The 13,995-nt window shown below is 38.4% G+C and overlaps 1 protein-coding gene across 3 annotated transcripts in view; it reads right to left on the bottom strand.

The window, feature by feature from the left end:
* Nucleotides 1-553: 553 nt before the first annotated feature.
* RNF216 (ring finger protein 216) overlaps nt 554-13,995 on the bottom strand; it is a 164,441-nt gene continuing 150,999 nt past the window's right edge. For all 3 annotated transcript variants that reach the window (XM_003761570.4, XM_012542847.3, XM_031940675.1), the window contains 2 exons: nt 7,739-7,808; nt 554-5,856 (listed from right to left, as the gene is read on the bottom strand). In XM_003761570.4, coding sequence (XP_003761618.1) covers nt 5,537-5,856; nt 7,739-7,808 — 390 coding nt within the window. In that variant the 3' untranslated portion in view covers nt 554-5,536. The remainder of the gene's footprint in view (nt 5,857-7,738; nt 7,809-13,995) is intronic.

Genomic DNA, 13,995 nt, shown 5'->3' with positions numbered 1-13,995 from the left:
CACTTTTTCCATCCTCATTTTAAGCTCAGAAATAAGAATCTGCAAGTTGTGTTCTGCTTTGAGGAGTCTGTGTGAAGGTTTCTGCCTGTCTTTTGAACCAAGGGCATGCATGAACTATACAGCCTCATTAGAACTCCCTATAAAAGCCTTGAAAGGGCCCCAGTGTAAATGAGGGGAAAAGACAAACATTTGATCTCCAAACTGAGCTTCTTTAGAAATCAAGACAGATTACCAGAAAGTTTATTTCACCTGTTTTATTTTCTCACATTGGGAATAGCAAAGGTGGAAAAATTTACTCAGCTGTGCATTGATAAATCCTTGGTCTTGTTACCATCAGAGTCAAAGCCTTCAGTTTTCTTTTAAAAAGCCCAAATTCTTCATTTTTAACTCTAGGACAAGCAAATATTTTCTTTGGAATTTGTAATCATTTCCAAGGAAATCTGGCAAAACAGGAGCATCAACTTCCCCCTGCTAGCTGCCACTTATAATTAGCTGCTATGATAGCACTCAACAATTTCATTTTCCTGCTGGGGTAAGAACAAATCACAAATAGTCAGAGTGCACAAAAATTTATTTACAAAAAAATCCAAATTACATATAATACAGACTTTTTACACACAAGAAAACATAACAGCTTTTATTTTATTATTTTATACTACCAGAAGGTAAAGAAAAATATTTATTTTTAATAAACACCTATTCATTTTCATCTATTGTTATACAAAGTTGTAGATCATGCACAATTCTTTACAGTTTTAAAATGTTTTGCTAAGTGCAAATACTAAATTCCTCTTTCCACCATTAAGGCAAGTAAAATGGGACTCTAACTGGGGAAGGGTGGAGCCTTGCTCACTATGGAGACCTTTCCTGCAGGCAGCTGCCTCAGTCTGAGAGCTAGACAGCCATGACTGTGGCATAAAAGAACCAAATTGTACAATGCAGTGCCTGCAAGATCAGGAGGGCTTTTGTTTGCTTTTGCTTTATTTTCCAGGAGCTGGGCTAATCACTTTGGACTTCCTGTCATTTTTATCTATGCACATGATTGCCTGCCAGTGGGATGGGATCAGATCTCTTTGGCCTCTTCAATAACCCCTCACTACAGTGCAGGGCAGAGAGACGATTCTCTGCAACAATATGCCTCCCAAAGAAAGAGCCCTGGGAGAGAACGAGTTCTAGCTCAGAGAAAATTGTTCCCACTGACAAACAGAACAAGGCAATCCTATAACTAGGTGGTAGTGACCACACCATCAAAAACAACCACTTGCCCAATTCCTTTTCATTTCATTGAAGCTCCCCCACCTCATCTGTGACTTGGAAAATTCACTCTGCAAGTTTTGTAAAACTAGGTAGCTAACAATAAGGAAAAAGAGTTTCTCTCTGCTTAAAATGCAAGTATCATCTGGAACATAAGCAGAGTTAATCAAGTCGACTGTTGGGATTTCCTGTTGCAGACTGCAAGAGTTCATCACCAAGAAGACTTAGAGTTAGGAGGGACCAAAAAAGTCACCTAGCCCAACCCCATCATTTTACAGATGAGGAATCTGAGACCCAGCAAGGTCACGTGACTTGCATAACATCACACAGGCAGTGCCAGGATTGAATCCAGGTCTCCCGACTCCAAATCCTGTGCTCTTTGCACATCATGTCGCTTCAACATTTTGAGTAGAATCAATGGTGGATGTCAAGCATTATTCCCAGCTAAGAGAGCACAACTACACACAAATTGAAACAGCCAAAGCAGTAGTTTCCAAGGATAGGGAAGGGTTTGTCCAGGCTTTGCGCAGGCCTGTCTTCCATATGCCACCCTAAAAATTATCCACCTTTCCCCAACTGGTCTAGAGCCAAATGTTTTTCTGTCTCATTCCCCAAATTTAACACTTTTTTAACATATATACACTGCAAAGCAATGTAAATGAACAGAAACTATAAGGTAAATGGTTTAATGAAGATGATGGCTCATTGGACTCACTCCTCTTGGGCGGTTTTGCACATGTCACTTGCCACATACTACCTTCTGAATCTACTGCACAGCTAGCTGGACGGCACACGCATGTAGGTGCATGCACATACCTCCTCACACATGAGATCTAGGGCAAAAACAAACACTGTCGATGGAAAACCGACACTTCAATCTGGATGGGGCAGCTTGCTGAAAAGGGAATCCTGGCTCAGTGACTTTCCAATTCTGAAATCCTCCTCAATGGTCCCTACAACCATTGTCACAAAGAAGTTACTGGGGGAACCTTACTTTAAGAATTCTTAATGAAATGAGCTCCTGTGCTCAGAAATAAATCAATCTATTGCCCCGGAAGGCACATCCGTGACACATGATGTATGTCACAAAAATACCGATGGAAAAGGCACTGGTTATTAGGGCTGGACCTCAGGCGGACAAATGTTCCTCAAAAATGATCATCAGATGGAAATCTGTAAGGGAACAATTGCACCTGAGGGGAAGGAAGAGAATCTAGAGTTCTTCCTAAAGATACAGATACAAATCTGGATCATAAGCCCTCCTTTCAAAATTCTTTCCTGCTCTCTCATCTGTCACATCTCTTGAACCAATTATAAGATAACTTTCACTCTTCAAAAACTGAGTCTTACTAGATCATCATTTGGAAAGGCAGAAGAATGAAAAGGCATTTCTTTGGAAAGGGGACTTTTTTCTTTCTGATCTTCACAGCACAACTAATTGGTTGATGCATGACATCTCAATCACTAGTAAACCAGATAGCTCTATTCTGTATAACGGGGAAATGTTTTCTTGTCCAAAGTCCCCTGATTCCATATCTATATTAGGTGTTTGACGTACCAATGCCAACAGGCATAGTTGTGAGTATCCTTGCTAATAACAGGGAGGCCTTTATTGTTGTGGCAATGATGCTTGAAATAGAAAGGAGTATAATGACGCATACAATTCCATTGAACATTTGGTTTTTTTTGTTTTTTGTTTTTTTTTTGGGGGGGGAAATCTAACATTTAAGAGTAAAGCCTCCAGCAGACCCCAGTAACTGATGTGCTGGATTCACTAGGGGAATTGAAGCAAGTGGATTGGCAACAAGATGTTTTAGCTTATACATAGAAAGCTGATGGCAAAAGGGAAAAAGGAAAATAATTTTCCAAATCTGTGGGGTGGGAGAAATCGTAGGGAAGAAAAAGTAAGCTATTCAGCAGGCAATGGAAGTAGGGGAAAGCTACTGGTTGGACCCTTGCAAGTAAAATGGCTCGTTCTGTGACTAAAATATCATTGCTATAGGCCATTTTCCAAACTAAGTTTGGAGAAAGCTGTAGCAGGAAGTACCACAGGTTCTAAAGCCTAAACTGCAAGCTATATTCTAGAGCCAGAAGCCAAGATTTTTCCAGAGGCAAAGACTTCAGAAATGTTAATAACTAAGATCTACACATGAGCACTTATCACATTAACATCGAGAGGAAATTAGATACACAAAAAGAAGAGGGATGCTCAGTCTTTTCTCCCGCCCCTCTTTAAGTACAGTGTAACAGCATGCTGGCCTGCCTGCCCTTGGCTGTCCAAGGGAACATCTTTTAGGGTAAGGTGCAGTTTTAACCTGAATAAAGACCAGCTAAGCAGCATTCAGAAATTTACATCCCTATATAGACTCTTCCTCCTTTCTCAATATATAAACAAAACTTAGCAGCAAAAGTTGAGAAATAGTTAATCATGTGGTTCTGATATCACCAAAGATTATCCCAGCACTAGGCAGAAGAGTCAAGGGAAGGCTCATAGAGAGCAATGCTACAATCCAGACATTGACTGTTCTAAGTAAATACTGGGAGAAATCTTTCAATACAACTAAAGAAGTTTAAGACCAGCTCTTTGCAGTAACCTGGATTGGAAGAGCTGATTCTAGAAAAGTGGATTTTCCAGGAAATAAGGACCAGTGGGGTATAGATAATCGGAGAAGAATGGGGCAAACAAATCAAGTCAGAAGTTTATTTCCAAAGTCCCAAACAGTAATATTATTATTTAGGTTTTTTTTTGTTTTTTTTTTTTTGTTTTTTTTTGAGGCAGTAGAAAGGGGAGACAGTGTGGGGTTGAAGGGAAGAAAGAAAACCTTTCTGGATGAACTATACTTATAGTGCAAGTTTCACACCCAAGAGGTAAGATGAAATCCAGCACCAGTATTTGGGAATCTCAACCTTTTCATCTGTGAAGCCTCTTGTCTTTATAAAGTACCAGTCATTAACATCTTTTCCTACTCAGATGAGGGAGTATTCATTTCACTATCTAGTAAGCCCCCTTCCTTTTGACTATGTGACAAAGCTGATATGGCTGGGACCACTCCACTCATTCCCAGAATGAGAAGAGGGCACTCTTGGCAAAGTTACAACAGGATGGGGGCTTTAACTCCATGGCTGATGGAGCGCAGGATGAGTAGCAGTGTCTCTTCCTAGAAGATTCAGATAGGAGTGCTTGAGAAACTACTAGTATAATTTTTTTAGCCTAAAGTAAGCAGTAGAGTCTTATTCTGCTCAACCTGGAGGTGCTGAGCTAAGACGCAGGAAGGTCATTTACCTTCCTTAATTACACCTGGTTACCCACTGATCTGCAATTAGAGGTCAACATCTCATTGCAAAGTGTGGTCCTTTGTACTCTTATTAATAAGAGTGCAGACATTGGCCATTCATCATAAGGGGAGTTCCTAATGAACCACCACCTATCTTCTCTCTCTTCAATGTATGAATTGTCTTGAATGTACTTTCATATTTTAATTAACTAGGAAAGTACAAGTCCCAATTTAATTAGAAAACTTAAGAAGTACTCCTTTCCTGTGGTGAGACTTTGTCTGTTCTGATCAGGGACAGGTAAAGTGGCTTTTCTTTCACATCACTCTGTCTCTGTTAGGACAATTTCTGAAGAATTAATAGACAGCACAGGGTTGTCATGCTTACTGACAAGTTATGTGCTGTGCTGGTCATTTTCTGGCAGGATAGATTTTACTTCCCTCTCCTTCCTGAAATCCTCGAGCCCAAAATCAAAAAGGCAAATCCTGTTACTGGTATCCAAGGAATGCTGGGCTCTTATATTCTCCTTAGCTGTACTTAAAAGAGCAGTGGACTACTTACATTTTTAAATACAGGAAAAGGCAAGATAGGTAGAGAGGGGAAGGGAGGGAGAGAGAAAGACAGAAAGACACAAAGAGACAGAAACAGAGAGACAGAAAGGGGACTCTGGGGAGATTTTGGGGCCTAGGGAGGTCTCTCTACTAACACTATCAAAGAAAAGGAAAATTGGCCCCAAATTAATCATGTTTGGCAGCCCAATCTGTAAACTTCCACCTCTGTGGGCTCAGCAGCAGTTACTAGTTTTAGGGGAAAAAAGTGGGGTAAACATCTGAACTAGGCTGTGTATCTTTAACACCCCCCCCCCTCCCCACCATAAAATTTAACTGGGGGAGATTTTCAGGCTGCTCCTTTCAGTTCTGTGGAATAATGAAGGGAGTTAGGAGGAGAGTTGTTAACACAGGATGGCCCTCCTCGGCAGTGCTTCCACTTCAGGTATCTATCCCACTTGTCAAAACCGATGGCGTGGCTGAGGACCAAAGTGCATAGGTAAGTTGTGCTCCAGTGGGACATTGATTGGGGGAAATTCATAGTTCACTCGCATATTTGGCAGAGGAGGAACATAGGGGGCAGGGATGGGGCCTAAATTGAGGGGAATATTGTTGAACATGGGACGGACAGGAGGCAGAGCAAAGGGTGGGTGAACAAAGGGATAAGGAGGGATCCTGGCTTGGTGAAGATTTTGTGGAACAGGTCTTGGGATGACTTCAATCCTCTGGAGTTTTTCAGGAGCAGCCTCCATGGGGGGCCCAATCCTTTTGAAGTTGTTCTCTGAAAAGGAGAGGTAATTTTTAGAAAAAAAAGACAAGTCAAAACTCAGGTCTCAGTTGTTCTAAGAGAAATGGTTACCTCTTCCAGGGGCTGTGACTTGGACTCTGAGTGTATGCATGGCTCCTATATATGAAGATCAAATGAGACTATGTAAGGTAATGAAAGTGGCTCCATAGCAAACACTACAGAACACATGTACCCAGATGAGTGCAGATGTTCAAAATATTCATCTTGGGAAGCCATATACTAGTTTTACTCTTGTTCCATTCAACAGTGATGAAAAAAGGTAAGTTCTGAAGTTCCTTCCAACTCTGAGCTTCAAAGTTTCTTCTTTCAAATCAATCCAGCTCAGGGCAGTGAGGTGGTGCAGTGGATAGAGTACCAGCCCTGAAGTCAGGAGGACCCGAGTTCAAATCTGCGCTCAGACACTTAACATTTCCTAGCTGGAAATTTTCCTAACTCTGGGCAAGTCACTTAACCCCAGTTGCCTCAGGGGAAAAATATTTCAAATCAATCCAGCTCACCAAGTATTTACTAAGTGATTCCTATGTATCAAGGAATGTGTTAGGCACTAGGAACAGACACAAAGAGAAAATGACATTCTAATGGGAACTGCTTTCAAAACCAATCCACAAGTTATACAAAAGTCACAGGTTATTACTTTGGAGCCACAATTCATTCTGGATAAAAATGTTTTCAACTGGCTTAATCCTTAATCTACTACTGTGTGTGTGTGTGTGTGTGTGTGTGTGTGTGTGTGTGTATGTATCACAGCTTTGATTCTACATGGTTCTTAGCTTTTCCCCATAATTAAATCCACCCTCATTTGAAGAAAATATGTTCCCAATGGAGCAATTTCTGTACTACTGGTTCTGGAAATTCCAAAAGGACGCTATCAGTATATGGTCTAGTTGAAGGAAGGTGTTATCCCCCAAATTACCCCCATGACCCAAATAAACTAGTTTCATATTATGTTGACACCATATATAAATGATTTTATATATGTAGATTCAGACTCCAGTTAGAATGAGTGCTTCCAGTCTTTCCTTTATAATTCACACACATTGATGTTTAAGGCTATGGGCACATTAATGCACTGTGACTGGAGCTATGAACTCATCTAGCCACTGTTGAGAGCATTATTGAGAGTAATTTGAAATTATGTCCCCAAAACAGGATACAATTAAATTGGACATACCTTTTGACTTAGTCATACTGTTACTAAACCTATATACCAAAGAGCTCAAAGAAAAAGGAAAAGGATTCATATGTACAAAAATACTTACGGCAACTTTTTTTTTGTGTAGTAGCAAAGAACTGAAAACTAAGAGAGTGTCCATCAACTGGGGAATGGATAAACAAATTGTGGTATGTGATTGTAATGGAAAATACTATTATGTATTGGTATATGGAATGATATAAGAAATAAAGAAGGGGATGATTTAGGAGAAAATTGGGAAGACTTATAGGAACAGATGCAGAATGAAGTGAGCAGAACCAGAAGATCAATTTAATATATTGTAAAGACAATCAATTCTGAAAGACTTAGGAACTCTGACCAATGATCAGTCATGATTTCAGAGGATCCATGATGAAATAAAATACCCATCTCCTAACAAATGATAGACTCAAGAATATAGATTGAGATGTGAATTTTTTTTTTTTTTTTTGGACATGACTAGTGTGGAAATTTGTTTGTCCTGACTCTCTATGTTTATCACAGAAGTTTTGTTTTTCTTGCTTTCTCCATTTGGGGGTTGGGGAAAGAGGGGGAGGAGAAAACTCAGAAGAAAAGATCGATTTCTGTTGGAAAAATAATTTAGAAAAGAAATAATTCACCCTCAATCCTCTACACAGATCTAGGCTAGACTGAAGAACTTGCCTCCATTTTTCTTCTTTTGTTCCTCTTCAGCCTCCTTCTGGATTTCTTGGATGAGCTTCTCATCATCTTCCTAAAAAAATAAAAGAATTGGTGAACTTATTAGTGGGGCAATTAGGCAGTGTAGTGGACAGTCAGCCTGGAGTCAGGAAGACTCAAGTTCAAATTTGAACTCAGATACTTACTAGCTGTGTGACCCCGGGCAAGTCACTTTACCCTGCTTGCCTCAGTTCCTCATCTGTAAAATGAGCTGGAGAAGGAAATGGTAAGCAACTCCAATATCTTTGCCAAGAAAATCCCAAATGGGGTCAGACACTACTGAAATGACCCGACAACAAAAATAAGCTTGTTAGTTCTTCCAATGGCAAGTTATACTCAGACTATAGCTTTGGCTGGAATAAAGTGGCATAATGGATTAGGGTAACATACTAGATAATCTGGCTGGGTGACATATGTGTCTAGAATTTTTTTCTATTTATTAACCAAACAATATTAACAACTTAAGCCCTATCCTCCCCAAATCCCATCTCTTGCCCTGTCCTGGCAGATATTCAATATTGTAACCCTGCTCATACACAAACCAGTCACAATCAGCCTTGTGAAGCAGTAATGGATTCAATAGCAGAATTCCATTTCTGCAAGGATTTGAGGAAGCTAGACCAGAGCTACCAGTTTGAATGACAATTTATGTCACAACATCTATTTGTTAAGTGCCCAATTTTGTTTTTGCTTTTCTCCTTAGCCCAACCAAGCTGGTACAATACATCTAGAGGTTTAAGTGAAACAATTTACTTAATTAGAAGGCAAAAGATTTATATGATCTGAAATCAGAGTATTATCATTTACTTAATTAATTTGGCTATAAAACACTTTAGTTTGATATATATGTTCATTTAAGAAAAGCCCTCAAGAATCTAAAACTCCTGGTCCAGAGGTCTGGGTGTACACAAGTATTCACAGGTACAAAAGGTGCTCTTGCCAAACTGGTTTTCGTATGAAACGGGGTCTATCTTTGACTAAACTGACAAAGTATATCTGGAAGAAGTATTTCTAACAAGCTGGTTAGAAGGTTTGTGGGAGAGGGAAATCTTTTCCAATAGAAACTCTGCTTTCTGCCTCTTGGAGGAAGTCCTATGCTTGTTTTAGGAAAGTAAGGAGCTAGGGAAGAGATGGCTACTACTAGGCTCTTCTATTTCCCTTGATTCCCCATAGAGGAAGGTTTTAAGGAGGTGAGCAGATGGGTGGGAAAGAGGAGTGGGGAAGAGAACAGAATTGGGGGTTTAAAAGTTGAAGGAAACTGGATCTTAAAACTAAGATGAGGATAATTATCTCCACAATCCATAAAATTCACAGTACTAGTAAAAAAGAGCAAGGTCCAGGTGTGCTCCATTATCTAGTAACATGATCCCTTTCCTATTCCTTAGTTGAAGCTTCTATATCATCCTAGGGCTCTCCTTCCAGGAATAGGAACTAAGAATTCTCTTCTCCAGAAATCTTGGTCTGGAACTTGGTTTTGTATACGGATTCTTCTTCTGGGCCCATGAGGTTTAGTCTTAACATTCTTAGTGATTTTTCCATTACCATGCTCTATTACTTTCTCTGGGATTATGTAATTATCTGGAAGTGCCTTAAAGAACTGGACTCCCCAAGAATAGTTTAACAGGCACAAAAGCCAAATACAGAGGAAGACATAATAGTAGCTAGAGTAATTCTCTTTGGCCAGCTTACATTTTTACAGATTTACGTTCTGAAAGGGAGCAGATTTATCATAGTTCCTACAACTTCAGCATGGCAGTGAGAAAGATTTTACTTGTTATATGCCAACTCTTCACTTTTGTGTTTAGTAACAAGTAAAATTATTTCAAAGTACTATGGCTAAATGTAATTCTTACAGTTCCATATATAAGACTTATAGGTGCTTATTTAGCCCTTGTTACTGATTTGAAGAAAACCTATTAAGCTTTTAAATGCCAACCCTGCATTAAATATTTAGGTTCCAGGAATAGCTTTGGAGTGTTGCTTTTAACAGTTAAACTTAATAAGTCTTAAGCCTTTGCTCTGCAATAGCTTAACTGCATTAAAATCATGGAGATATGAGCATATACTAAATGGCAGAAATATATTAGTTGTTAGATATCAACATATGAAGAGATCTTAGGATGGAGAATACTGTAAAACACAAATATTAATTAGAAAGAGATTAGCTTTTGTGGAAAATGTGCCATTATACTTTGTAGGAGGGCTTTTCCCTATTAACTACCAACAGTAAAACTAGGCAGTAGCATAGTGTAGGTGCAAAAGCACTCTACTGGGAGTCGGGAGCTTTGAGTTCTGGACGTTTACCAGTGGATGTACCATAGGCATGTCTTCTTCACTCTAGAGATCTCAGTCCCCTCCTCTGTAAAACAAAGAGAGTGGGGGTAGGGGAGGGAATTAAGTGAGGCGACTATTACACTTGAAAAAGTATATGATTCTTAGTAACACATGTACTATGCCTCAAAAGAAAGATAAGAGGGATAGAGTTCAAACTCAAAAAGGACAAAGATAAAAGCACACTAAGGATTTTATTAGCTGCCCTCCCTTTGGCACAGGAGTTCTGTCAACTTGATGAAACACAGGTATAGGCAAATTGAGAATAGATTCCAATTTAGGTTCAGGTCACTACATAAATGTCAAGGAAGTTAGACAATTACCTAAATCAGGGATTTCAAACTTGAGATGTGAGTGCCACCAACAGGACTAAAGCAATTCCCTAAGACTGGTAGGCAGAAAATACAGCAGAAAGGGGAATAGAAAAAAAAGTAAATCAAAGGTATAGAGGAAAAAGGTAGAAGTAGAGATTGAATAGATAGCACCAACAGTTCACTCCAGGTATCCTGAGTGACACAAATGCCAAGATTGCTTATGATAAGAAATGTATTTTGATTGTTGCCTTCCTAATTATCTTTTTCTTGGTTACTAGCTTTATCCAGATAGTTTTCCAGAAGAAAAAAGAGACACATTCTCTAAAGGAGTTCTTATTACCATCTAATTTGATTTTAAATGACTTTGTTGATTATAATTTCAATTCTAACTAAAAATCAGCTGTGAGAGTTTGCAGGGATATAGCAAGCCTCTACTTTCTGAATATCATTCTAACAGCAATTTCCCAGCAGGCAGCATCAGTAGACAAACCACATTTTTCCAGTAGCAAAATCGTATACTGTCACATGATGCTTTTGACAGAATCACTAAAGTGTGAGGAAGGAAAAAGAGCTTTTCTTCTCTGTAGAGTTCCAAGGTCTATACATACTCACACATGGGAAAGTGCCAGGCACCACTGAGCTAGGGAACGGATGGACGCACACATGGCATCTGATTGGCTTTGATCACTAGTGATATTTTCATGACAAGTCCAACTGTTCCTGACAAATTCTTCAGTGAACACATCCAATTTTTCTCTTTAAGCATTCTCTCAAGTGTATCTGAGGTCCTTGCATAAATGGTTTTGTGTGTTTAGATTTCTAAAAACTTCCCAGAATGTATCTGCTGGCTTGAGCTATTAACCTGACAAATCAACATGCTTCAAGCGATGCTTGATTTACTATTTCAGCTTTCTCGTTAGAGTGGCAATGGATAAATTCCATTGTCTTGGAGAAAGTACATTCTTTACTTTTTAGGAGGAAAAGGGAGGAGACAAAAAACCTCTTTCATATTTTTTACTTTGCCTTTAATCATCCCAATTGGTAGCTGAATAAGGCCATTTTAAGGTTTGAGTGATTCTTCCTCATATTTTAATTACAGTCATAAAATGGAATTTTATGGAATTTTTATTTTTATGGAATCAATTTTACAACAAATTTTGTGTATGTTTCTAACTAAAGTTTGGAACATAAATAGCAGATTTCAAACTTCCCTTACTGAGTCAAAGGACACTGCATATTTAGCAGTGGATGAAATGAATGAATAAATAAGGGAGGGCTAACAGATACGGTTTTTATACATTACTATGAACACAACATTAGAGTTTCCAGAACCTATTTTATTTTTAGTTCTATAAACCAAGAATGGAAGCAGTTTGGAATAATGTTCAATAATGAACTATTGGGACTTGTAGTGATTCCTGTTTCCAAAATGTTCTTTGGTCTTGTTACTTAATTTGTATGTGTTTGGCTGGCAGATGGGGTCTATTGATTGATTCCTTTCCCAGGAAAGGACTTTTTAAAATCTTAATGGAATATTTCCTGGTATCCCTTGAATACCATATTTCATGTTGGGCACATTTAGAAGAAAAGTTCAATTTTTAACAAACATAAAAAGAAAATCTGGTTCATTTGGCTTAGCAAGCTATAGGAGGGGGAAAAGAAAAAGTCTAATGCTTTTGACTTCTTTCTCTTTCACAAAAAAGGGCCAGTCAATGATGATAACACTCTTATCCTACCCTTTCTGAGTGGAGCAAATTGTTATCTATTGTCCTTTTCATGATAAAGGCAAAGGGAATAAAATGCTTCACATTCCTTGTGGTATCTGGATAAGCTTTCTCTATTGCTAACAAGTAAAAAACTATTATTTAATGGGTCATGGAGGAAAAAAAACTGCAGATATAGCATGCACGTTCTCTTTAACCAATGTAAAAGATGCGATTCTTTTTTTTAGATCTGATTCATTTCACAAAAAGCAGTTTACTCTGAAATTATAAGGCATTTCTTGCTCTCCTGGGGGAAAGGAACTTTATTTATCTAAATTATTTTATTTATCATAAGTATGAAGATGTACCCAAATTAAGAACAAAATTAAGAGGAAGAGAGTACTACAATTCAGGAGATAGGCTGATATTAAAACAGAAAGTTCACTTTATCAAGAAGCCTAATCATTTTTATTTTGCTGGGATTCATTTCCTGAACCAGACTACAATCACTGCCTTCTAAAAATCATATTCCTGACACAAAAGATTTACTGACTCACTTGGCTATGAAATCTTCAAATGCTCCCAACTTGTACATTACTCCCCCTCCTCCAATTGTGGCCTTGGTTGGAGTGTTTTCTTGCCTCAAATAATTTTTCAACAGGTTACCAAATGACTTAAATGCCACGAGGAATATGCCTCAGTGAACTTTCTCTTGCTTCCTGCACAACAGCTTGTTTGATTCTGAATGAGTACCAGGGAAGCTATGAGTCTGGAATAGTATTATTGCATAAATGGTTTTTTATGGAAATTCTGGCTTTCACTCAATTCTGTGGCCATTCATGAGATCAATCTTCAAACTGCCTTCATCACTTTGGGAATGCCTCTAGTCTGGGCTATTTCTTGGATCTTCTATCCAGATGTACATTCCCAAAATAGGGCCAAAAATGCCAGTGATGCTTTCCTCCCCCTTACTAAGGAATGTCAGGAAAGTTTTTAAGTCAATGACCCACTGAAGGGACTATGAAAATAACAAAAACAAATTCTAAACTTCAGATGATGATTCAAATCTCCTTTGTTTTTGTTCAGGGTGAAAAAAAAAAAAGAGTGAATTAATAAATGAGAACCTGTTCTAATCTTTACTTTCTTACTCTTAACATTAGGGAGAAAAATCCAAGTCAGATACAGCAGTTTATTTCTGGAAACTAAGATTAGAGAAAGAAGGCAAAGTACAGATTGATATGGTATAGTCTTTAAGGCAAAAAACAAAACAAAACTGCATTCTATTTCTAACTTTGATGTTTACTATCTGGAAAAAAGTTAATGTTGGCAAGTCATTTAGCACCTCTGAAGCTTTATTTCGTTAAAAAAGAACCGCATATCAGGGTTATTATAAAGAAAGTGGCTTGTGTACCTTAAAGCATCATTATTTTAATAAACTCTCTCTGCTGTTTATTAGTAAGAAGATTTCAAGAGCATGAACAAATAGGAAATATTTGGAGAAGACTGAAGGGGACTTACCAACCTGAAACTAGGGAGAAATCCATGACCATTTCAGCATGGCTTCATTAAAGACATACCTGAATGAATGTGCATATCAATAACACATGAAAGCCTCTCCCTTCAATGAAGTATTATGTACAGAACCCAATAGGTCCATATAATGCTGAAATTAAAAAAGTCGAAGTTTAAAATATTTTCTGACCACGCTTCTCAACAGGAAGAGACTTCCAACACAAAGAACTGAGCTGGCTGCATCTCAAGAAGCAGAACGTTTCATTTCCTTTCACTGTGGCCCTTTGAGCTCAGCGGGACACAGAAAGACTAAGAAGGCTCTGATAAGCTAGCCGCATCTTGAATTTTTTTTTTTTTTTTT

Source organism: Sarcophilus harrisii, chromosome 1 (assembly GCF_902635505.1).
Source record: "Sarcophilus harrisii chromosome 1, mSarHar1.11, whole genome shotgun sequence".
Taxonomy (NCBI): domain Eukaryota; kingdom Metazoa; phylum Chordata; class Mammalia; order Dasyuromorphia; family Dasyuridae; genus Sarcophilus; species Sarcophilus harrisii.
The sequence above is the reverse complement of the archived record's forward strand: the minus strand, read 5'-3'. Positions and strand labels throughout refer to the sequence as shown.